General features: G+C 45.4%; 1 protein-coding gene across 3 annotated transcripts in view; it reads left to right on the top strand.

Annotated features, from left to right (window-relative positions):
* Positions 1–24,756, top strand: part of LOC138282889 (1-phosphatidylinositol 4,5-bisphosphate phosphodiesterase gamma-1-like) — a 576,794-nt gene that overhangs the window by 468,762 nt on the left and 83,276 nt on the right. For all 3 annotated transcript variants that reach the window (XM_069220895.1, XM_069220894.1, XM_069220896.1), the window contains 2 exons: positions 6,907–7,003; positions 20,042–20,108. In XM_069220895.1, the coding sequence (XP_069076996.1) occupies positions 6,907–7,003; positions 20,042–20,108 (164 nt within the window). The remainder of the gene's footprint in view (positions 1–6,906; positions 7,004–20,041; positions 20,109–24,756) is intronic.

The following is a 24,756-nucleotide window of genomic DNA, read 5'->3' as shown; positions in this document are numbered from 1 at the left end:
TGTAGTTGGCATGCTTGGAACAGGCAGACCGTTACATAGCACTTCACAAAACAATAACATAAAGCACACTGTACAAATACCATCTCTTCCAAATACCACAGATCCTTTACTTTTGCTATGAATTAATACTTCTCTGCGGGGGCTACAATCATAGTTATAAGCACTGAATTGTCCCACCCAGTCATGGGGTCACCAAGCAGTTTTTAATTACTTAAAAATATGTAAAAACTAGAAAAGCCAACATGTAAAAATAAAGAGTATTGTGGTAGAAATGTATAGGCTGTATTAAGTAACTTTTTTTTTCATTATCATTTGATTTACGATCACAAAAAAAGTATCATAGATCTCTTTTTTTAAAGGGAAAATTAAAGGCAAGAGCGGGATTGAGGACAGGCTGCAATAATATGCTGGCAGTTACACAGTTTTTTTAAGGGATCCATTTTCTAGCAGGCTACCAAAACTTTGAAACTAAAATGATATGTATCTTGTAGGTTGGACTATTAGTGTGTGTGACAGTAATTAAGCTTCAGTTCAAGGGAAACCCAGATTACAGGTAAATAACTTTATTCTTGGCCTTTCTCATGAACTTCCTCTCTTTAGAATTATATTATGACTGCCACACTGTGCCAGTTTTCCATCCTCCTATATTAGCAGAAACATGTACATATTTTACATACTTTGTGCCCTTCGTAGAATAATATGTTTCAGACATAAATGAAGGGTAGAATTCTTGAACTAAACTCACCCTTGGGTAATTACATAGGGCTGCAGTGCTGTCCATTGTGTTTTTACCCATTGTGTGACTCTGAACAGAGACCAGCCCTATGCAAATCAGACTTGGCCGTGCTCCAAAACGAATAGTCTAGTCACAGCTGCATGATCAGCTCCCATCCAGAGGAGAACACTTGCAACACCAAATAGGTTTCAACCTGCTTGAGCCTCGTCAGTGAGGTGCAGCTGGAGTCCAGCGACACTGAGCATGGACCAATGTCTGAGCAAACCCACTTAGAAAAATAAAAATTTAATAAAAAAATGAAGGAGGGGATTGTAGGAAGCTGACTCTCTATATGGTGCACTAAAAAGAAGTACACCCTGCAGAGAGTACAGTTGTCCCCCAATTGGTTTGCAGAGGACTAATGCTCTATTTTGTGGCAGTGTGGGCGAGCAGTTAGGCTTATCAGAGGGTAGAGCTAAGAATTTGTTGTACTCACAGAAGTAATAACTGAGACACACAGAATAAATCTGAGACCAATTTAGAAAAGTAATTCTTTTTATATATCTTTCAAACCCAAGAACTTCATAATCAGGTAAGTAGACTTTTAAGCATAAATACTTTGCAGTCTTCATAAGCTTTGGTTCATCTTAGCAATGGAGAAACTAACATTGGCGTCTAGGCAGAGGGTGGGAGATGTTGGTAATATTTGGAGACCGTTCATTCAGATTCTCTCCACGGAATTCAACGAATTGACTTGCCCTGCATACTTAAGGATGCTGGAGCTGCTGGGGGAAGGCTGATGGTAGGAGGCTGGTGGATGCAGAGGAGAGGGGATGGGGCTCGGGTCTCTCTTGGGGAGCGGGAGACAAGGGAGTGGGTCAGAAAGAGAGGCACTGCGGTGGGCAGAAGCACAGCACAGAAGCACAGTTTTGTATTTTGTGTTTTGGTTTGTTTTTGAATTTCTAGTTCCCTCATGGACCGGTTTGTCTTGCCAGCTGGTTTACGGGCGAGGGCCCCCAAGCGATGTGCTCTGGGGATAAGGGAATGTGTTTTATTATGTCTGCTGGCTTTCTTTACAGGCCCGTTGGTTAGCATGTGTGGCAGGATTTCCTGCTAAACTTGATTGCCGGACGATTTGGATGTAGGCACAGAGCTCTGTATTTGGTCTGTCTATGTTATATACCAATAAACAGACTTGATCCTTAAATACTTTGCAGTTCCGAAATCAACAAAGTGCAGTTCTTTCAATGTTATCCTATGGAGGAAACAATATTCAGCAAACACTGGGTAAACAACGACTTATGCGGTTGAGCTCAGGGAGCAAAGGGATGTACTGGGCACTGATCAGAACCACATCAGCAGGTCACACTGGGCATTAGTGGGGCAGCCGGGTGCTGGGTTGCAGTAAGACGTTGGGTGCCCAATGGTTCTCTATGGGAGTTGGACCTCATGACAAACACGCTGCAGGCTCTGCCTAGGAAGCCAGTCAGGGACAACAAGTAGGTAAGCTGTAGACTTGGGGTGATCAGGGACCTAGTGGCACCTTTAGTCCTTTTCTCCAGAGCCCAGGAGCAATGGATGCAGGAGTGTTGTTAGGCGTCAGGTTTTCTAGTCCAGGAGCATTCACGATCAGGGGGTCCTGTGTGTTGAGGCTGCAGGCGTTGTCGGGGAGTTTGGCAGGGCTGGACCCGGGTGGATTCGAGCTCTTAGGAGCCGAGGGATGTCGTTGGCACCAGTGACCCACCTCAGATCAGGCCACGGGCGACGGATGCAGTGGTTCCTGTGTTTGGTATTCTCTCACCACAAGGCTGCAGGAGAGAGGGCCTGCGTGTGGAAGCTGCTGGCGTCTCAGGTGAGTCCAAGATGGGTGAGACCACACTGGACTCAGTCTCTGGGCAGCTGGGGAACCGCGTTGGCACCATTGGTTGGCTTCACCTCGGGTTGTGGACGTCGGGTGCAGTGGTCACTTCATGGGTCAGGTTTTGGGGTTCCAGCAGTTGCAGAGTTCTTTTTCTTGAAGATTTTGTTGCAGAGCAGGTACGCTGCTCACAGGAGACTCGAGTCTTTATGGAAGGCAGGACGAGTTACCTTTTTGGGCAGAGTCCTTTGAGGTCGGTAGGCAGTCTGGCGTGGTCAGCTGCTTATTCTTTTCTTCTTCTGTGGGTGCAACTCTTATTTGTCCTTTCTTCTTAGGTCATCAGGAACTGAGTTCTGGGGCTCAGGGGTGCCACCTAAATACTTAATTTAGGAGTGCCAGGTGGTAGCCAATGGGTGGCCCACCTTTAGGGTGACTGCACCCCTTCTATGACCACTTCTGTTGGGGACAAGGCATAACCCCACCCCTATTGGCCTAATTCCTTCCAAACAAGATGGAGGAATTTGAAAAGTGGTGTCCACTTCAGCTCTTCCACCTTAGGGGTGGGACTGGCATGAAGTGGGCACACCTCCTAGTCTGCCTAATTTCCCCCTTGTGCTTCTGCCAAAAGTGGGGCCAGGACATGGGGGTTGTTCATCTCTGCCATTTGGAGAGACCTGGGTCACATTACAAAGGCAGCACTAGTAGTTGGTAGGTTTTCAGGGGGCACCTCTAAGGTGCCCTCTGTGTGCATTTATGAATACATCCATCACTGGGATCAGTGAGGGTTTATTATTCTGAGATGTTTGATACCAAACATCCCAGGATTCAGAGAAACCATCATGTAGATGGGGAACTCGTAATGACCTGTGTTCAGCACATGCATTTAAAATGACTTCCCTGTCAACTTACTGTGCCTCAGAATCAACAGAGACATAGCAGGGGCATATTCGCTCATGCATATATGCCCTCACTTGGGCCTTGCTGCTCCCTGCCTTAGGGGTGACTTACACCTGGCACATGCAGTGATAGGGGACCTGGCACACGGGTGTGTGATAGGTCGTGTTTTCAATTTAGCGTGTACCAAAACACACAGTCTGCAATGGCAGCACTGTGGGGGTTTGGTGAATGGTCCTTGGGGTGGCACAACTGGTGCTGCAGCCTTCAGGGACCTTCCTTCGTACCCCAAACCCTAGGTACTAGGGGTACCGTTTACTATGGACTTGCAGTGGGTGCTAAAGAGTGTGCCACTTGTGCAAAACAACAGTGCAGTTTTGGGGAAAGAGATCTGGTACTGGGAACTTGGATAGCAGGGACCCAGTGCACTAACAATCAAAGCCACATCAGAAACCAGACAAAAAGTGGGGGCTAGCCATGCCAGAAAGGGTGCTTTCCTACAGGAATGCTTGAAGTAAACATATGCACTGGTAATTTCTTGTGGCTGCAATCCAGGTGATTGTTTTATGCCCACAATACCTCTCCAGACAAAGCTCAGCCTACATAACTCAAAGTTCCCACCAGTCAGCAATGTTGCCAAATCCATCAATACCTCTCCATTTTAGAAGTCTGTTTATGTAATTGAGAAAGAACATAATCACAATTTAAGAACCAAAAAGACAGAGCTCACATAGCTGGGACCTAGAAACAGTTCAGTTTGTGAGTGTGCATTACATACTGAAAAGCACATTGGAAAGTTGTGCATTACCCTATTGTGCTTTAAGATAGCAGTTTGAATTACATGATAGTAAGTCACACATATAAATTAACTTAAAAGATGTGACTGATACAGAGAGCCCTTATGTATGTTTACTTTATTATTTATGTATTTATGTGTACTTGTGTGTTATGTGCAGTAGGACGTGGGAGCAAGAGTCAAACTTCTGGTGGTCTCCAGTGAGATTTGTAAACATATTGTTTTTTTAATGAATGCTCCATATCATATGGTTGTACATTGTTGAACTTGGCAGTGATTTCCAGTCAGTCTGGTAGTTATGTGAACATGTTGAGGTCTGTTGAACTTGGCCCTTTCTGCAGGGTCATTCCCAAACATTTTGCCTTCACCCTCATGTTTTCTGAACCTGTTTTTGTCAGATTTTAGGACTCTGCTAACCAGTGCTAAATTGCTTGTGCTATATCCTTTGAACATGATAGAATTGGCTTTCACCCAATTGGCCAGTCTAATTAACTTGACCAGGGTATATCAATTAAATGCTCCTAATAGGCCTGCAGGACTGATTGTGCCACCCACTTAAAAAGCCCTTTAAACGAGACTCACGACTGCCACTTCAGCCTTTGTGAGCAGGTTTTATACTGCCTTTTTGACCTGGCAAGAGAAACTTCTAGCCAGGCCGAAAACATCCTTTTTAATACATTTATTTCACCACCCCGGGTAGGGCCTGAACAACCCAGAGGAGAGGGTGCAGTGTATTTAAAAAGTTGAACATGCATGTTTAAGTTTTACGTGTCCTAGTAGTTAAAACTTCATAAATTTGTTTTTCAGTACTGGAAGGCCTCCCTCTCCCGTAGGATAACATTGGAGTTACCTTAGTACATTTACCAAGCTATAATGTCCAATTGGAAACAGGTAGACAGGTCAAGTTTGGTGTTTAAAGAAATAAAGCCCTCTTTAATGGTAAAGTCAGATTTTAAATCCCAATTTTAAAAATCCCACTTGTGGAAAGTTGGCATTTTTCTGCCGTAGCCATTTTATGGTTGCAGCCAGTCACTTGGTCACATGACTGGGTATAGTTGGCATTTAGGCTTTGTGTATCCTCCTAGACAGCCACACACAATAGGGAGCATAAGTGTGCCTGGATGGGCTATCACTGGCAGGATGGGAGCTCAGAGCTGGGCACAGCCCGCATGCACTGGAATAAGCTGTGTCCTGCCTACACACAAAGGGCTGCATACCTCCTATAGTTAGTCAGGAGGCAGGGCAGAGGAGGCAGGAAACCTCTGAACTTGAAAAGGTGACATCTAGAAGCTTCTTCCATTTCAAAGGAGTCACCAGTTATAAAAATTAGACCTTGGAAACCAACTCTTTAGTATACTTCTGGATGTGTGGAAACTGCCAGAAAGAAGGACTGCTGTGGTGCTGAAAGGACTGCCACTCTTCTGGACTGCTGACTTGCTGGATTGCTTGCTTGCTTGTTGCCCTCCTGCCTTGGTCAGAGGGATTGGACCTGCAGCTGAACCCAGGACTCCCAGGGGGACTCCAAGAGATAGTCTGCAGGCCTCCTGTTCAGAGCCACAGGGGCATGAAAGGCTTTCAGCCACCTGAACTTGCACCAGCTGGAGTAAGCCCCTGACCTCCAAGTGGTGCCATAGGTCATTGACACCTGGTGTGGCCTCAGTGGAGCAGAATAGATGTTTTTGGGCTCTTCACAACCGGGAACGGGTCCGTTGGCACCTTGTTGTTTGCACTGCCCGCCAACGCAAAGTTCCGTCAACCTGACCCATCGGGGTACAGCTCTGGCCTGACCACCAGCAATGACGACAGGATCTTCGTGTTACAGCGACAACCTTCTGCAATGCCCGGCCTGCTCTTTGCGCCGCAACAGTGAGCATGTGTGCCACTTCCCTGCTCCTCACAGCCCCCCTCCCGCCCCCCACCGCAAATGGTAATCTTTGCACTGGACTGAGAAGGTAACATTTCAGCAGGACTAAGCTGGTCCCTTTATCCAACCTGTACTCCATTGCAGTTGGCCTGAGCTGGTGACTTTCTTGAGGTCTCCCACGGCCAGGTAGCTGTGAGTGACGCTTTGGGCTTTTCAATGCTATTTTCACTTAAATCTTTACATTGCATATATCTGGTTCAACTGATTAGATTTTTGTCATTTTGGTCTTGATTTATTTCAAAACATTTGCTATTTTTCTAAACGTGTGGGGGAATTTTCTTGTGTTGTGTTTTCACTTTATCATAGTTTGAAGCTCTGCCTAAATACTTTTCACATTGCCTCTAAGTTAAGCCTGACTGCTTTGTGCCAAGCTACCATAGGGTTGAGCACAGGTTAATTTGGGGTTTGTGTGTGCCTCGCTGCGATAAGGATTGTGGTTGCTGCTTGAGTAGAGTTTCATCCCCCTCAACCAGTAACCCAGTTTCTCACATGATCTATATGTGGGTCTGTATTTTGGAACGAGAGAAGGGTTGCGCTGGTTAGTAAGGGAGTGTCTTTCATGACAATATTTTTGTCATATTATTCCATTGAGTTTGCACTGTGGCTAGGACTCCCTCTTCCTTCTTCCTGCTCCAGTCACCTCCTGGCATTGCGTGCACTATTTCATTTCCCTAATCCTCCTCAGTCAGTCCATTTGCCTTGTTTCTTTATTTGTCTAGGTGGCGTGGTGACTACGGGGGCAAAAAGCAACTCTGGTTTCCCGCCAATTACGTGGAAGAGATTACTAGCACCATCACGCAGGATCAGGATGAGGCAGTGAGTACAGGCACAGTTTTGTGTTGCTAAATGTTAGGACTTTGCCAGACGTAAAAGGTTTTTAGAAACGCAGGTCACAAAATAGATTTTGTTTCTGCTTGGGAGATACTTGAAAAGTTAACTACACAGCTCGTGTGGAATACATGTGGGCACAAAATCTGTTACCAAAGATTTGTTATAACAATGATAAAGCATGCATCTCATTTGCACCCATGTCATTAAACAATGGCTCTGTGTCATCTTTGCCCCCTTGCTCAGACAGTCTCCAAAAGGTAGTTGGGCAGATGAACCACCAATTCCATTAAAAAGTTGTCTTTTTCATACCTCATTTAATTACAACCTTCAGTAGTTGCTTAAGGACACAGTTGTGTGTCTCCATTACAATACTACACAACATGCAATATACTCACTTTCCCATTTTTGCAATGTCTTAGTAGAGAATGCTTAATTCTTGCATTTATTTTAGCTTTTATGTGAACAGTGGAAGTTAATTTGTGAAGAATGTGAACTATTATGTAAACGTTTGTCTGTGGTACTGCAACTCTGAATTTTGCACCTCAAGGTGAAGATATACCAGGAAGCTATACCTCAGGAAGCTGGCTTATTTTCACCCCCTCCCCAATGATCTGCCTCTTGTTTAGCTGCTTGTTTCTTTTTCCCCCTAAATGATCTGCCAAAGCTTTGGCAGCGGAGCAATGCATCATGGATGCGATAGTACACATATGCATGCACTCTGTGTGTACACGTATGGATGCACTCAGTGTGCTTAAAGGGCAATGGATATGTGCAAGCTGTGCCCAGTTATATAGTAAGAAGAATGCTGTTTAGAAGTAACAATACACAATTTTATTATTTTGTGTGCAGTTATCCACCTCTCTTATTGCTCAGTAGGAAGAAAACTAGAAATTGTTTGGAAAACAAGAAAAAGTATTGCTAAAACATTGTCTATTTTTAACCGCGCAACACATTTATTTAAAGCTATGAGTTTCACTTAAATCTTTCATGCATCCTTCGAAGGCATTTTTAAGTCTCTTAAACCCACACAGAAAATAGTCTGGGAAATGAATGTGGTTAAGAACCAAAATACTAACTTGGAGGGGAATGAATACCAAACAAATTGATGTTTAGGAAACATGTGCTGTTGTAAGAATACATAATCAAAATTATGTCCTGGTTAGCTTTTTTTGCACATCATCTCCCCACTTTGTCACTGTATGTCACCAGTGAGAGTTCTAGCAGTGTTGTGAGGAGGCTGGTATTATTTAGACCCTGGCTGTATGTCGTCTTTGAGGGGACTCGCAATATGGAGCGGCAAGATGTCTAACTCTGTATATCACATGTGAAAGGACTGACAGTATTGAGAAGCTGGCAGTATCAATCGATGATGTCAGGTATTATTTTATAGGATTTCAGTAAATCATATACAATAAAGCCTGCAACATCCAAACATTCTAATCAGTACAGGAGTTTGTGGCTAATAAAAACAGTTTGTTAAAAAATCGAGATAATAAACAATCACATGCTTGCCTTTACTATAAAATCTAAAAAGAATACTGCTGCTCCAAAATAGGCCCAGGTATCTAAGTGATATTATTCTATGAATAAAGTGTATTAGATGTTGCAAAGTTCAAAAGTAAAGTTAAAAGGTCCTTATGTTTGCTTAGCCTGTAAGAAGTTACAAAGTGATATATTAATGTCATACTGGCCCTTGATTTTAAAAGTTTAGAATTGTTAGTCGGATGTATAACTCATACTCTTAATTAGGTGGTAGACAAACACAGAATCAAAAACCTTAAAGTGCTTGTGCTCATCCACAATGAGGACAAAGGAAAATGGGAACAGATATATTCCATCATCTACCTTGTTTTTTTTATTTCCTGCTTCTTTTGGCTAAAACTAAATTTAAAAAGAAGTGTAAAAAGACATTTTGTAACTCTTGCACGGATCTTAGTTTGATAAGCTCAAAAACAGAAAATCTCGCCAACTGTATTGATCCCCTCCTTCAAGAAAATCTTTCATACATATTGTCATATTTCCCCAAGATGCATGGGGATAATAGAAAGCTGCATGGGGATAATAGTATAAACTTAGTCTTGCTGGGGGCAAGCATAAAGTCAGTAGCCATATTCTCTTTTTTCCTTCCCTCTCCATCTTGCTTAAAGCCTGTTTGAGTAAATGGTTGCTGAGTTTCCCTGCACCTGAGCGACGCTTGCCCAACTCAGAGAGTTTTACGATACTATCTTTGATCCACCAATGCCCTCTGGAGCTCCTTCAGGCCCCACAAACCCAAGAGATGCCCTTGCTGGGTTAATGTTGGCGGGTTCTACCTCAACGTCAGCTGGGCCCTCTGGATCTGCCCTGGGATCCAGACCGCCACTGCCACATGTGCCTCCTTCCACCCCGGCACCATCCCCAGTGCTGCTTACCGACGAGCTAATTATAATTCCTGATGCCGACCTTTTGCCTATTTGACACCACTCACCCTCAATGCTGTCACTATTCAGGCAACAACATCCCCTTGACAGACCCTGTTTAAAAAAACTGTACAAGGGATATGTCACATTCCAAATCTATAGTGTTTAAACCATGTGGGGAATTCCCTGTGGTCTGTATCTGACCCACATGTGGCTTGCCTTTGGTGCCTGGGGTCGCACCACAGTTCGAGCGTAGATTCTGCCTTGATGCACCCCAAGATCATTCAAGACCAGGAAGTGAAACTTTTTGTGGTGAAGCACCACAAGCAGCCAAACAGGGATTGGTCAAGGTTTAAATGTAGGTCCCGAACCCAATCCAGAGATCACGTCCAGAAAAGGCCAACCTCATGATGTAGGTCCTCGGGCAAAACCAAGAAGAAGCTCAAGAAGTCCAAGCATGACTCTGTCACGCCACTCGCGATCTCCTGAGAAATTGCAAAGGAGGCATTGTACCTCCAGGTCACACTTCAGAAGTCCTTCTACTGTGAAGCTTAGTCTGACCTTTGTTCTGCGACAACTGGAATTTCCTGAGCCGTTGGTGGCGCCGCAGCATATTAAAGCCATGCTGCAGCTTTTTGGCACACTACCAGTATTTTCTGGCACACCTGCGGGCTCCAAGGATTCAAGAGGCCTCCCAACAGGGTTTCCGCTGGCAAGTCCATCCTCTGAGCCAGTGTGGTCCTCTGGAACCACACAGGACTTTGGGTGAATTTTGATACCAGTCCCTCTCTGGTGCCGCAACCCACACCAGAACACGATAGACCGATGCAGGTTGCGCCATGACTCAAGACGACGACGGGCAACCCATATGGTCTGTATGACACTATCATTACAGAGGGAGAAGGAGGGACAAATGTGGAGGAACACACCGTACTTAGCTCCCTAAAACTCAAAATACACAAGAAAGTACGGGGTTCTCTTAACGAGGGCGTCGCGAATATCAGCGTAGCCCTGGGTTGTATGTGTTCCTATTTGGAAGGGAAATGTCAGTGAAATGTCAGTAGGTAACTGCAGAGTGCATACGCGGGGAGGAACATCGAGGGGAGGAAATTCCTTTTACGGACTAGGTGGTCTCACACACTATATAGTGTCATGCTTCATCATTTGACCACCTAGACCCACCCAGGTAGGACAGTGCCACCTGGGCGGACTCAACCTCACTGTTAAAAGAACAGGAGGGAGTGCGTAAATAAACTTGTTTCTGGAAAGATCGGGATCCAGCTAATCTACTGAAAAAATTAAAAACACCTAAGCAGACACCTGTGAGGAGTAACAAATTTAATAGTGGTATCTGACTGGTGTAGTTAAAACGGGGGTTGGGACACCTCTGTGAGGACAAGGACTCACAGGGTCACCTAACTAATAGCCAACATGTTTCTGCCCTCAGAAGTGAGCCAATGAAGGTCTCGGGGCATTCGTCAGGGCCTAGGATCCCTACGTCTCACGTTGGAGAAAATTACTCTATGTGAAAGTCAAAGAGTGTGAAATAAAGGTCTACATTACCCAAGGAATTACCTTGAGGCGGCCTATGGGGGATAAACAAACAATTAGAACACTCGTGGCACACGGCACTGCAAAACCAACCAACTGCACACGTGTCAAGGGGATGCATTCATGCACGTAACACATATGTTCATAATAGGCAAAATACATGCGTGGAGTGACCAAGTGGGTATGTCTATCTATACAGGTGGACAGTCCTACCACAGCAGGGAATTACAATTCTTACCCTTTTTAAAGAGGCTGCTAGCCTCTGGTATCCAGGAGGGGGAGTGTCCCCTTATAGTCAAACACTAAGGGAAGACATAGAAAGAGACGGACACAAGGACAAAGTGAGGATGGGGAGGGAACAGGAGTAGCCAGGATAGATACAGGGGGGCACTAGGGGGGTGGTTCCCACTAGGGACCCACTATCATTGCTAGAATAAAGAGATACTGCTTAAAAGAAAAAGTAGTAACCCGAAGTGGCTATAGATAATAGTCATAAATACAGGTAGAAAGTAAGGTTAAAATTAATGAGGGAAGGCTTATCTGTGCTGCCTGTGACCCGTGCAGCCACTCACTACATCAAAGGGGACGCTCGCCGTGCGCCTATATCGTCCTCTCCTTGGACCGCTTGTGACAAGTGGCTGAGGGACAACGGTCTATTTATGGCTGTAAGATGTTCCAGGTGCGCCCTGTTAGCGCGGTAATTAGAGTTCAATTCAAGTCAATCACCGCCGCGGGCCTTTTTGCGTTCAGGACCTCGATATGATCGCCGTAATGGCGGGCGCCCCAGCTGAGCCGGAGCGCCGGCATGAATGCGAGTGATTGCTCGGGTGGGGCCCAGGCCGGAAGGTTCCGGCCCGAGCGTCACAATCGGAAGTCTCGCGATCCCGGTGGCCGCTGGGAAAGGTAGTTCCCAGCGGTCCTGTGGCCCAGAGGAGAGAAAAAGAAGACAGAAAAAGAAATGGAAAAAGAGGGGGAGTTTTAGGGGGGGAAAAAAGGGGAGGGGGGGGTTTGGGGTTAGACAAACAGGGTGAAAGAGAAGAGCAGGGAAAAAGAGGGGTCAAGGGAAAAGGAAACCGAGAAGGGGAAGGAGAAGAAGGTGAAACCAGCAGGGGGAGGAGCAAGAGGTCGGGGTCAGGAAGAGGGGAAGGGGGGGGTTTATGGGGTTTGGGGGGGGCGGGGGCATAAGGGGGAGAAGTAGGGAAGCAGGGGCAGAGGTAGAAGGATTGGAGGACTCATAGCTTAGTCAAAGAACTCATTTATTGAGTGTGAACCAGGGGATCTCGTCATTAAGACCATCGGTGTCCGTGTGTAATCTCCAGACCCAACGTTGTTCGGTCTGGAGCAGTCTCTGTGTCATATTGGAGGTCGATGGAGGTAATTGCTCTATGACCGTCCAGTTTAAGTCATCTGCAGAATGTTTTTTCAAAAGGAAGTGGTTAGTCAATTTAGTAGCCTCTCGTTTACAACGTATCGTGCTCCTATGTTCACAGATTCTTGTGGCGACCTTTCTTGAGGTCATTCCCACGTATTTGAGATTACAGGGGCATCTGATCAAATAGATCACGTTTTTGCTGTTACAGTTGGTTAGGGATTTTTGAACCCATGGAGTCTTAAGGTCTAGGTCTATTGTTGTTGATTTTTGAGTAAAACAACAGACACTACAGTTGCCACATGGGTAGTGTCCTCTTGGTGGTGGAAGACCCCATAGTGTGGTTTGTGTAGTGAGGGAATTGTTTTTTTCTTCTTTGGGTCTTGTGTGGACAACCATGTCCCGTATGTTTGCGGCTCTTTTAAAGGCATGTAGTGGCTGCTGAAAAGGTAACCCCCCAGATGTAAGGATTTTCCACTCCTCTTTAATGATTTTCTGAATCTTATTGGAGAGTGGGTTAAAAGTAGTTACACACACTATTTGTTCAGTGTCTGATGTCCTAGTGCGTGGTTGCAATAGTTGGTCCCTGTTATTATTGCACGCTCTTTTGTATGCTCTCTTCACCAGATGTGTAGGATAGTCCTTGGTTTGTAGTTTAATAGCCAATTTATCAGCGTGTTTACGGTAGTCTGTGAGGGTGGAACAATTCCGTTGCAGACGTAAAAATTGACCTACAGGGAGATTCTCCCTCAGGGACCTTGGGTGGAAACTCTGAAATTGGAGCAGGTTGTTCCGGTCTGTGGGTTTATAATAAACCTCTGTGGCCAGTGCCCCATTGCTTTCATAGATTAATAAATCAAGAAATGCTAGTTGGTTGTCACCTATGGTCATGGTGAAGTTCAGGAAAGGGTTCGCTGCATTCAACCAATTTGCAAAAATCATAGCTTCATCTCTAGTTCCTGTCCAGACCAATAGAATATCATCTATATATCGTTTCCAGAGTTTAATCTGCTGGAGGAACGGGTTGTCATCATGATTGACCACCTGTCTCTCAAAGTGATCAACATAAAGGCATGCCAGGCTAGGTGCGAAAGTGCTGCCCATAGATGTTCCTTGTATTTGCAAGAAAAAGTTATCCTCGAACTTGAAATAGTTCCTTGTGAGGGCCAAATGTCCCAGGTCCAGTATGAAGTCAGGGGGCGTACGTGACTCTCCTCTATTGGCTTCCAAGAGGTCGCTGATGACCTGCAGAGTAGCCTCCTGGGGAATGTTGGTGTAAAGGGATTCCGCATCCAGGGTGATCAACAATTCTCTAGTTGTGTCAAAAGACACAGAGTCTATTAAGACTAACACATCCGTAGTATCTTTTAGGTAAGTTGGAATTCTTTTGACCAGTGGCTGAAGGAAAACATCCACGAATTGAGAGAGGGGTTCTAAAACCGATCCGATACCTGATACTATAGGTCTACCTGGAGGGGGGATTTTCCCTTTGTGCACCTTAGGAAGAATATAAAAATAGGGAATCCTAGGGTTTGCCTGTATCAGGAAGTCTGCCTCATGTCGAGTAATCCAGTCATTCTCCATTCCTTTCATCACGAGAAAGGAAATCTCGTCTTGAATATCAGGTGTGGGGTCTCGAGATAAGCGTTTGTAATGATGGGTATTACCCAGTAGACGTTCGCACTCATCTCTATACATTTTTAGTGGAGAGATTACCGTTGCTCCCCCTTTGTCTGCTGATTTAATGATTATCGTAGGGTCAGATGTTAGACCTTTCAGAGCTGAAAGCTCAGCCATACTCATGTTATGGTATGTTTTGTTGGTGGCCCCGGTAAGTGCGTTGACCTTTAAGGATACTGATTTCTCGAAAGCCAGGACCTCGGGGGGCATCTGTCCAGTGGTTGGGCAGAAAGTGGACTTGGGGCGTAGACCAGTGTTTGGTTCAGGAGCCTCGAAATGTTTAACCAAAAAGAAAGTTTTCAAGCAAATTTTACGGAACAAACCCGCTAGTTCTGTTCGGGTTTTAAATAAGTCAATTTTGGGCGTGGGCACAAAGTTTAGGCCCTTATTCAGTGCCTTAGTTTCAAGTTCACTGAGAACACGGTTGCTCAGATTGATAATGTTATCTGTTTGATTATCCATCAGGCTAGTTATAGTGTTTTGCTTGTCCCGGGGAGGGGTTCCCTTTGTGCAGTATTCTCTGGGGCGTCCTCTCTTGGCCTCCAGTGTACCTCTTTCCTTTTTCCCTTTCCCCTCCCGTTGCCTCTGTCTAAAAAAGGCTGCGGTGGCTCAGGAAATGACCATTGTGCAGGGTGCTGGAAAAAGGGCGCCTGGTATTGAGGTGGGAGTCCATATTGGGAAGGCCAACCCCATTGTTGATTATGGTATGGGGGGCATGGGGGTAGCATTGGTGGATGATTCCACCTTCCCCGGCGTTGCCCACGTCGTCCACGGCGTTGCCGCGTGTTATCTGATGATGTACTGTCATTATCTGAACTGGTGTTCCCACCAGATGAAGTGTCGGATATGTTGTTAGTTTTTGCTACATAATCGGTTTTGGTGTAAGGGTATATTTTCTCGTGGGAGAACCGATCGAGATCTTTTTGGAATTTAGAGATCTTTCGCTGAGTGAGATATTCTTTATGCTCGTTCATATTTTTGTTTACCTCCTCTAGTTTCTTTTTGAAGGAGAGAGTGCTCAACCCTGATTTTAGGTTATTCTCACTCGTTTTGATCTGAATTAGAAGTGCCTCGGATAACCTATGACACTATCCCAACTTTGACGGAGGCTGCACACTCCTTTATATAAACCGCAACCTCCGTTTGATGGCATGTGTGGCTGTAGATACTCATGTAACACAAAGGAAGGTACTGTTCCTAAGGAAGAAAAGACAGCAGTTGGGACAGAAGACAAACTTAAAAGGGAACCCTATAGGTTATTTTGTGGTGCCCTCACTCACCCCATAGGGATGTCATGCTTCATCAAAGGACATACTCCTCGAAGGACCTGCGCTGCAGTGTCCTACGGGCCCAGAAGGGTCACGTTGGTGGAGATCTGTTAGTTAATGCCATATAATGAAAATGGTTAGTGTGAGGGCGTGGCTAAATGAGTGATATATATGTGAATAAGGGCAAAAAAGTGTAGTTAAAACCATCTAAGAGGAACTCCCTATCCCCCTTAATACTGTGGCTCTCTTGACGAGGCTAAAAAACATAGGTAGTTGGGGCCGCTAGAGGGATGCAATGTGCCCTAGTAGCCTAAATCAAATTATTAGTAGTGTTAAGTCAACAGGTTTTGCACCTATTGGCCCAAAGGAAAGGATCCACTGCACTTCTTCAGGACAAAGGAAAATAGATATATGGGTGTCCCCCCACCTAAAACCTCTGGGGTAGTCAAGGTATTTCCCTAAAGGCAATACCTGTAGTCTCATACATTGATGACATATTTTAATGTCCAATCCAGTATTTTGAAAAGGTATGCCTCATAGGTTGAGGTCAGAGGCTAGTGCACAGCAGCTAGGGATCTGTGGCGTCAAGAGTGTGGTCGACCTACCCTTTCAGGAGGAGGGTAGGTCTTCCACGTTCTTCACCCGTGGTTGCCTGTGTTGTCATGCAAAATACCCTCACACCGAACAACACATTGTGTGCAACCTCTGTCTCTCACCAGACCATAAGGAGACCGACTGCACCGCCTCCAAGTGGTTCTGTTCTAAAAAGACCCTTTGGGGACAAAAGGCTTGGCACCTGGAAATGTCACAGAAGGCTTTGGATGACACTCCTGATCTCTTTGGCGAAGAATATGCGCAGGAAGAGCCAACTGCCAAAGAAGAGGAGGCTTTCTTCATCGAGTATAGCTCCTGCTCCAATGTCGAACTGAACTTCGAAATGCAGGACCTGCCATCAGCACAGCGCATGAGTACTGTGACTCCTGCTCCAAGACCCAAGCCCTCTGAAAAATCCAAAGCTCCCCCTCCTCGACCTCTTGAAGTCCCGGGACCACCACTGCCTGCCAGCCATGGTCGTATCTGTAAGACTGTCTCCCCCACTCTTGCCTCGTGCCCGGTGCAGAAGATCGCTGCAAAGGCCAAGCCTTCGGCATCCACCTCCATCTCATCAGACCAAGAGTACGCTTTGGAATAAACTCGACCCTCGATACCAACCCAGTAGCCACCTCCTTCAACCTCAGTGCTGACAAAGCTTCCTTTGGCCAAGCCCAAACCTTCAGCTCCACAAGGAACCCCTACAACCGGATTTCCTGTTTAACATCCCCCCTTCTAATCATAAGGACACCCAATTTCTCCCCATGCTCTCTGGCATGATGAGACTTGCCAATGACATTTTGAAGGAGCCAGTCTGTGCCATTTACCCCTTGGGTAGACAAAAAATATAAGGCGACTCTTTCAGATCCCTTGTTCATCCGGAGTCAGGTACTGCCTGACTCCATTGTTACCACCACTGCCCACCAAAGGGCAAACATTCAGGCTTCTGGGGTACCCCTCCTCCTGAACAGGAGAGCAAGCACATTGATGCTGTTGAAAAGAGGATTGTGGCACAGGACACAAGCCATTGGCGCATTGTCAATTCTCAGGCCCTTCTGGCACGCTGTAAAAGAGCCGATTGGGACGAGGTGGAGGAACTCTTGAAGTACTTCCCAGAAGAACATCCAAGAAGGGGGGCAGAAAATTGTCGCTCGATGCAGCAGATACAGCAGCCACGGGTATTTATACCAGTGTCCTTCTTAGAAGGCACGCATTAGTTAGGTGTTCTGGTTTCAGACCAGAGATCCAGCAGGCAGTTTTAGATATGCCTTTTAATGAGAAGCACCTTTTTGGAGCACAGGTAGATACTACCTTTGATAAGATGAAGGACAATTATACTGCTAATGCGATGGGAATGTTTCAAACTCCCACTCCTAGGGGCTCCTTTCATCGCCCAGGCTTCAGGGAGGCATATAAATCCACCTCCACGGATGCCTCCACTTCCCAGGATAAACAACCCCAATCTACCCACACCTTGTTTTTTTTACAGAGGTTTCTTCGAAGGTAGCAACAATAGGGGAAGACACAAGGGTGACTCCGCATGCAAAGCAATACCCACTGCAAAGCGATGGCTACCTGTACCTCAGGGTACAGAATCAACGATTCCTTAGATTGCTGACAACGCCTGCCAGGGGCAGATTTATTGTTCCACCCAGTCTGTAACATCATCAATACAGACAAATGGGTACTAGCCATTACCCAACATGGTTATTGCCTGGAGCTCATTTCCACACCTCCCAGTGTTACACCTCGCACTCACAGTCTGTCACAGGAACACCTCACACTTCTCAAACGGAAGGTCCAAGCCCTTCTTCTCGAAGAGGCCTTAGAACCCGATCCCCTTCGACACCGAGGTTCAGGAGTTTACTCTCTATACTTCCTGATTCCCAAAAAGGGCAGGTCTTTAAGACCAATTTTAAATCTCCATCCTCTAAAGAAGTACATCATATCTGATTACTTCCATATAGTCACCTTTCAGAATGTCATTCAACTGCTCCAATAGGGAAACGTTATCGCAACACTAAACCTAAAAGAGACCTATTTACACATAGCAATTCACTCTGCTCATCGCAAATACTTAATACTTAGGCACTTCAAAGGCCACAGTGTGCTCCCTGGGCCTTTCCCCTCCTCTGCACCAGCCACTCCAGCCAGGGCTATGATAGGGGCTTCCAGTATCACCAACAGCCCCATCAGGTACAAAATCATCCCTGCCTTCTTGTGGCTGTGCACCCATAGAAGAGTGCAGCAGGTACAGCGTGCAGCCCAGTCTACTGCCCCCCCAGCTCGCCCCCCCCCCCCCCCCAAAGCCTCTTTAGTGTGCATCATTACATACGTTCACAAAGCACAATTGCATGGCCAATCAGGTGTGCCGGGAAGTACACTTTACCTGCTTGGTCCTTCAGGACTTTTTTGGTTTGAGTCAGTTCACTGACCCACTATCTAGCAGGTATTGCTTGGATAGCTGTTTAAAGTAATCTGTGGTTAAAAGTCAAAACCAGAAGAACAAGTTTCTTATCTTTGGTAACACTGTTTCTGGTAGAGACCTTCAAATCACAGATTCTTCAACGAACCTCCAAACCTCTTCATTCTGTGAACTGGTCTGTACACGTCATATCTGTTGCGGAATAAGGTTTATGCAGAGCCACCAGCACCATTTGCTGAAGCACAAGGGTACTGCAGAAGATTTTTTTGATCCAGTCTGACATCTGGGGCGGTCTTCAAAAGGTAAGAAATCTGAGGTTAGACAGAGCCTCTACCAGAAAGAGAGCTACCAAAGGTAAGTTACTTGTTCTTGTGGGAGGCAGACATGGAGGACTGCTTCTCTTGCAGTCAGGAAAAGTAAACGTTTGATTTTGAGAGTAAAATTATGTTTTTACTGAAAATGGTAATAGGATTTTTGGGAACAAAATATGTTTTTTGTTAAAATGGTAAATTTGGTGTGTTTGGGAGATGAAGAAAGCGACCTGGTATTTGGGGAACTAAATGAGTACACTTTCAAGAAATTGCAATTCATGGTTAGAGGCAAAAGACACATTTTCCTACATATATTTCTTAAAATCTATATTTACGTTTGAGTGGCTGCTCGTGCTGAGGTAGGAACAGTTGATCAGTAATGTTATAAGACCAATTCTTTGGTACCATCATGTAACCCTTTACTACTACAGTGGCTATTTTGGGGTCACATGAAGACATTTCCTGATTTAAGTAGATCTCTTTTTCTGACAATCTCATTACTGTATATACACTCTGTCTTAAGCCTGAACCTGTATGGTTGTAGTAACTTGCTATCTGAGCCTGGAAGGTCTGTCTTATCTGGGGTATAGCTTTGCTTAAACCTGAGATTGTGACAACCTCTTTTCCCACTCTGCCACTTCCAGATGCTTAGCTACATATTAGGGTGTAGTTTACGATCTCCTTACGACAGGCGTGGTATGAAACTGCATAAGACTGAGAGAGAGAATTGAAGGATGGAGCTTCATATGTTTTGGAAAATCAAAGGAGGCCTAGTCTTATTTATTACTTGCTTGTTTCCTTTTCACACAGCTTTCTTCCACGAAGACGTTATCTTACTCCTGGAAAATTGTCAGTATGTTGCACCTACTACAAGAATGTTCTTTGGAAATGGGTGTCTGTTTTGGTATAGCCGCTCTTGTAGAAATCCCTTGCAAAAGTAATATGGACATATTCATCTAGCTGCAGTTGCTGCTGCAGCTGTAAAACCTGCACTGTAGTATGGGTTGATGTGGAGATTGTGGTTTGCACCAGCTTTGAGTTCAAGTGGTAGAGGTTTGATATTTTGTCTGCACCTTGATCATCAGCAAGACAAGTTCTTGGGCTTTAGCAAAAGGATAGTTGAAATGTACCTCCTGCCTTGCACACTGTAGCAAGCACTTGTCAGATTGGGATTCTGTTATTTATGACAGCATGTTCACCCGTTTACATGTTTTGTTTTAAGTAATCTTTTGGAAAACTCAAATAAACCAAATGTGCGATTTTAATAATGCAGATCCGCCAACCCATTAGATGAAAGGCAAGCTACCAGCCGCCTGCATGAGTAGACTAAACAAGAATAACAAAAATCCTACTACACACCCCAACCATACCTACCGCTTACAGTGTTTTTTGTTAACTATCTCCATCCCATGTGCTTCATTTCCACTAGTCTGCTGAGAACAGCCCGCTGGGGAACTTTCTGAAAGGATTCATCGATGTGCCTTCCTGCCATGTAGGTGAGTGTCCTTGTTGCCTCTTGCATACACATTTATTGATTTGAAGGTGTTATCAAGTGGTTATTTTTGTATTTTTCTAATTCTGTTTTCCAGGTGATTCACAGCAGAGCCAGCCTGGCCTATTGAGAAATCAGATTTCCTGAGAGGCTGGTGCCCTGAATAGTCAGTAGGGCTTGGGTTAAATTTATACTCATGTCAGACTTTTCTGACATTTGACTGATTCTTACTTGGTCTCTTGGAGACAAAGCCATATCTTTCACTCTCTCACATTTCTGGTAGACTGCCTTTTATTTAATTTGTGTGGCGATGCTGCAAATATTGTGACAGGCAGGGAATTAATTCTGTACAGCATGCTAGATGACTTCAGATTGTACATTGCACCATCAACATTGAAAGTTGCATCGCGTTCCTGAATGCCTGCTCTGCCACAAGCGAGCCAGTGTGTCAGAATAACTCTCATCCTATGTTCCACATTTCTGTTTTGTACATCATAGAGCCCTTCCTAACCTCCTTTTTCCAACCCATCTCCCTCCTATGGCTCCAACTTGCATCATCCTCTAGCCATACCACCCTGATGCGTTTCCTCTAAGGCGTCTCCCCAATTTCTCCACTAAGGAGAAAAATATGTTGTGTCTTGTAGAATGCGTGCACATGCAAAAATTGGTCAGGTTATCTTCGCTTGCACGCATGCGACAGTGTCCCCTGATTTATGTGACGTAATAACAGTTTGCATTCACACCATCAGTTGTGATTAGAACAAATGCTCATAATACATTTTTCTTCAGTTAGAGCACATTTTATGACACAAGTCTTGCACTTTGATCTATATTCCTATTTGGGAACAGTGTCATAAAATAGTCTTTAACTAATGAAAAAAGGTACTCTGAGCATCCAAGACAACCACAACAGACACTTAACCTTCTCCTCCTCATACCCCCCCTCACCAAAGGTGCTGTGGAAGTGCTACACCTCTACCAAACCTCAAAAACATCCTTTCTCTCTTTCTGTTAATAACCACTTCCTTTATAATGTGAAGGAAACTGATCCTGATTACTTCCTGTTTGTTAACCTCCTAATCCCTCAAAGAAGACCTAGAACAGTAGGGTGGCAGTGAAAGAAGTAGAACAAGGAATGTGGACTCATAGACCATTACTTCTTCCTCTGCATTCCTAAATGCAGGTATACTAAAGCATAAAAGTCTTCATCACTACCACAAAACAGAAAAATAGTCCGAATTAAGGCCAGAATAAAATCAAGATATTCATGTTTATGGCATGTGTTGCTGTATCTACTCATGCTTTACATTCTCCTGCCATCTAGTGGCTGGCTCTGATGTATGCAAGTTGTTTTTCTTTGAAGAAGTCTTCCCAGTAATAAGGTATTGTGACTCCTCCCTTAGCTGGCAATGCACATCGGCAGGGCTTTAAGTGGGCTAGGTCCCTTTAAAAACGGACATTGAAACTGGTCCCTTTCAGGTCACATGCCTTACTTAATCTTGAATTCCCTAAGAGTGTTAGCTGTTTCCATAATCTTGTGTTACAGTATTGTTTTCAGGCAGCATATTACCCTTGTATAGTGCAGGCTTTGAATTGAGTCACATCAAGGGACCACTACTGAGTTGAGGCTGAAGGCATTGAGAGTTTCTCTCAATGCCACTGGCTGAAAAAGGTGTTCAGAACACATGGACATCCAGTCCCTGGCCTCTCTGTAGAGTGCACAGAGCAATAATCATGTATGCCAGTTGAACTTGTGATTCTCTGCAAATGTGTGGGTAGGGTACTGATGAACTGGTGAAGGTTATGGGAGTTACGGGAATATTAGTTTATATGTTTAAGGTACACACTTAATTATACAGCCCAGGCCCCTTTTAGGGACCTCCACCCACTTTAAAAAAAATCCCACTTAAAGCCCTGAGCATGGGCATCACCTCCATGTTACATTGTTTTTTTCCACCATTGGGCTCCGACACGTCCAATGGCACTCCATGTTCGGCCGCTTGTAGAGCTTTCCTCCAGGACCAAACAGTCCCTTTCAACTCCAAGAGCACCTGATAAAACTCCACTTTGTGATCACTCCACTTTCTTCAGAGTGATGTTCAGCAGACGCCAACCTTCTACGACACCTCACCATCGTAGCCTTGGACCCTCTTCAGTGCTTTTTGCCCCTTGCCCCAGGACTGTGTCGGCAGAACAGCAGTGATGGAAAGGACGCCCTTTCAGTACTGCCTGCAGGGCCACTTCAAATGTCCTCGGATGACCACCATTAGGTCTGCAATCTCTCCCCCGACCACAACAACAGCATGTACGAGGCCTGCCTCACATTTGTTCAAAAATACCCTTTGGTACCAACTTGAACGGAGGTGGGCCTATCGGAGAATGCGGAGGCAGGAGTCGGATAACACCTCCGACATCTTGGAGGAGCATGGCACTGAGTTAGAGGAGGAAGAAGCCGGCCCCTCTGTTTTCTTCAAAGAAGTCTTTCGAGTCACATGGTCAAGTGACTTCTCTACTTGGTGATATTGCGCATGGGCATCGACTCCATTGCTGGATTCTTTTCTCTCTGTCTTTGGGTTCGGACGTGTGTGCCTCCGCTCCTTTTCTTAGACTCCGGTGCGGTTCTCTTCTTTTCTTACTGTTGCGACGGTATTGTTCGATCGATCTTTTCCATTCCTACGCTACCTACGAATTTCATCAGTTTGAGCTTTGAACGACTTGAAGATTTCTTTGCGTCATTTTTTTCTGCACTTTTAACGCCTGCTCGCTCAGAGCAGGTGTTAAAAGAAGTCAAACCATTGTTTTCAATGGGCCTCAATGGGCTTTGCAAGATTAGCGTCAAATTGTTTTATGCTAATCCTGCAAAGCTCCGAACTAGCGTCAACAATTTTGACGCTAGTTCCTCTAACCACCATCAGTGCACCATACCCTAGAAACGGCGCACACATGAGGGGCTAAGACTTGCAAGAAAAGTGAGTGCAGCGCCACTTTTCTTAAATCAGACCGTGTGTTTCTTACCCTCTAGCATCTGTTCCTGGCATGTAGTACTGTAGATTCACATGCACCCTCCCTCCACCCCAGAGGGAGGGTGCATGTTAAATGTAAACACTGCATGTTTACATTTAGTGTGGACATCTCTTTTCTTACAATTACCTCTCACTCCTTTCTCACCCACCTGAGGGAAAAAAAAATAACAGTGGAGGCGGTGCCCATGTGCAATATCACCGAGAAGAGGAGTGACTCGACCTCGTGACTCGAAAGACTTCTACAAAGAAAAACAACTGCAGAGTATGCGAACCAACAGAACTACATGCCACAAACAGATGATTACAGAGTAAGTAACAGAATCAATTTTCTCACTTCTGCTCCTCAAGTCTCGACAATGGTAATGGCTGTGGCGGTGGCCCATCTCAGACAGCAAGGAATCATGGTTTTTCCTTACCTGCACGACTGGCTCCTAAAAACCTGCTTGCCAAAGATAGTGTCCCACCTTTTGCACATGACAGCAAAATGGCTGTTCAGTCTGGGCTTTTCCATCAACAAGCCCAAGTCTCACCTGGTGGTGTCCCCCCACATCCTGTTTATAGGGGCAGTAAAGGACACCACAGTGAATTGAGCAGTCTCTTCTCTTCAGATGTTTTACGATATTCAGGTTGTAATTCAGATGTTTCATAAAGAAGCAATCATTCCAGTCCTGATGGCCTTACCCCTGCTTGGTCTGCTAGCCTCCTGCACCCTGGTGGTCAGCTATGCACTCTAGCATATGAAGACCCTACAGTGGTTCCAACATGGTGGAGGTCTTCAAGCTTGTATCAAAATCCCCAGGAACATTACAGCAGACCTACAGTGGGATAGTGTCGACGACAGTCTCACTCAAGGAAATCCATTCCACCCTACCCCTCTAGTGACAACAGTTATCACAGACACTTCTACTGTAGGTTGGGGAGTGCATCTGGGGGAATTGGAGATGAGAGGCCTTTGGTCCTTGGAAGAACAGATATTGCATATCAATCTGTTGAAATTAAGGGCGATATCCCTGGTACTCTAGTTCTTCCTCCCATCCCTTCACGATTGGGCTTTACAGATCCTGACAGACAGTACAACTGGGATGGGGTATACCAACAAGCAGGGAATATAGGGTTGCTACTACAGTGCCAAGAAGCTGTGTGACTCTGGTCCTGGGCTCAGGACCATCAGTCTGTCTGGTGGCACATCACCTGACCAGAGTGCTCAGTGTGCAAGTGGACAGCCTCAGTTGGTGTCAGTCTTGCCAACTATGAGTGGCATCTTCATCCAGAGGAAGTCCAGGACATATTCCACCTCTGGGGGACTCCTCAGATCAACCTCTTTGCAATTCTCAAGAGCCTTCCAGTTTCCGATGCAGGGGACGTTGAGGGACGCATTTCGATTGAAGTGGAACTTAAAACGTCATTTCACATTCCTCTCATACCCTTGATTCTGAGGGAAATCTGCCTCCACTGGGCTCAGGTAATCTTAATTGCCCTGGTTTGGCCACAAAGGATGTGGTATGCAGACTTCATTCACCTCTCCTTGTGCCCGCCGCTCTGTCTACCTCACAGGGTCGACCTCCTTTCACAGTCGCAGGGACAGTTTCTACTCCCCGGCCTCCAGAACCTCCACCTTCAACTTTGGTG

The sequence above is a fragment of the Pleurodeles waltl genome, chromosome 2_2 (genome assembly GCF_031143425.1).
Source record: "Pleurodeles waltl isolate 20211129_DDA chromosome 2_2, aPleWal1.hap1.20221129, whole genome shotgun sequence".
Classification (NCBI taxonomy): Eukaryota; Metazoa; Chordata; class Amphibia; order Caudata; family Salamandridae; genus Pleurodeles; species Pleurodeles waltl.
Note: the sequence above shows the minus strand (reverse complement) of the source record. Positions and strands in the feature narration are given on the sequence as shown.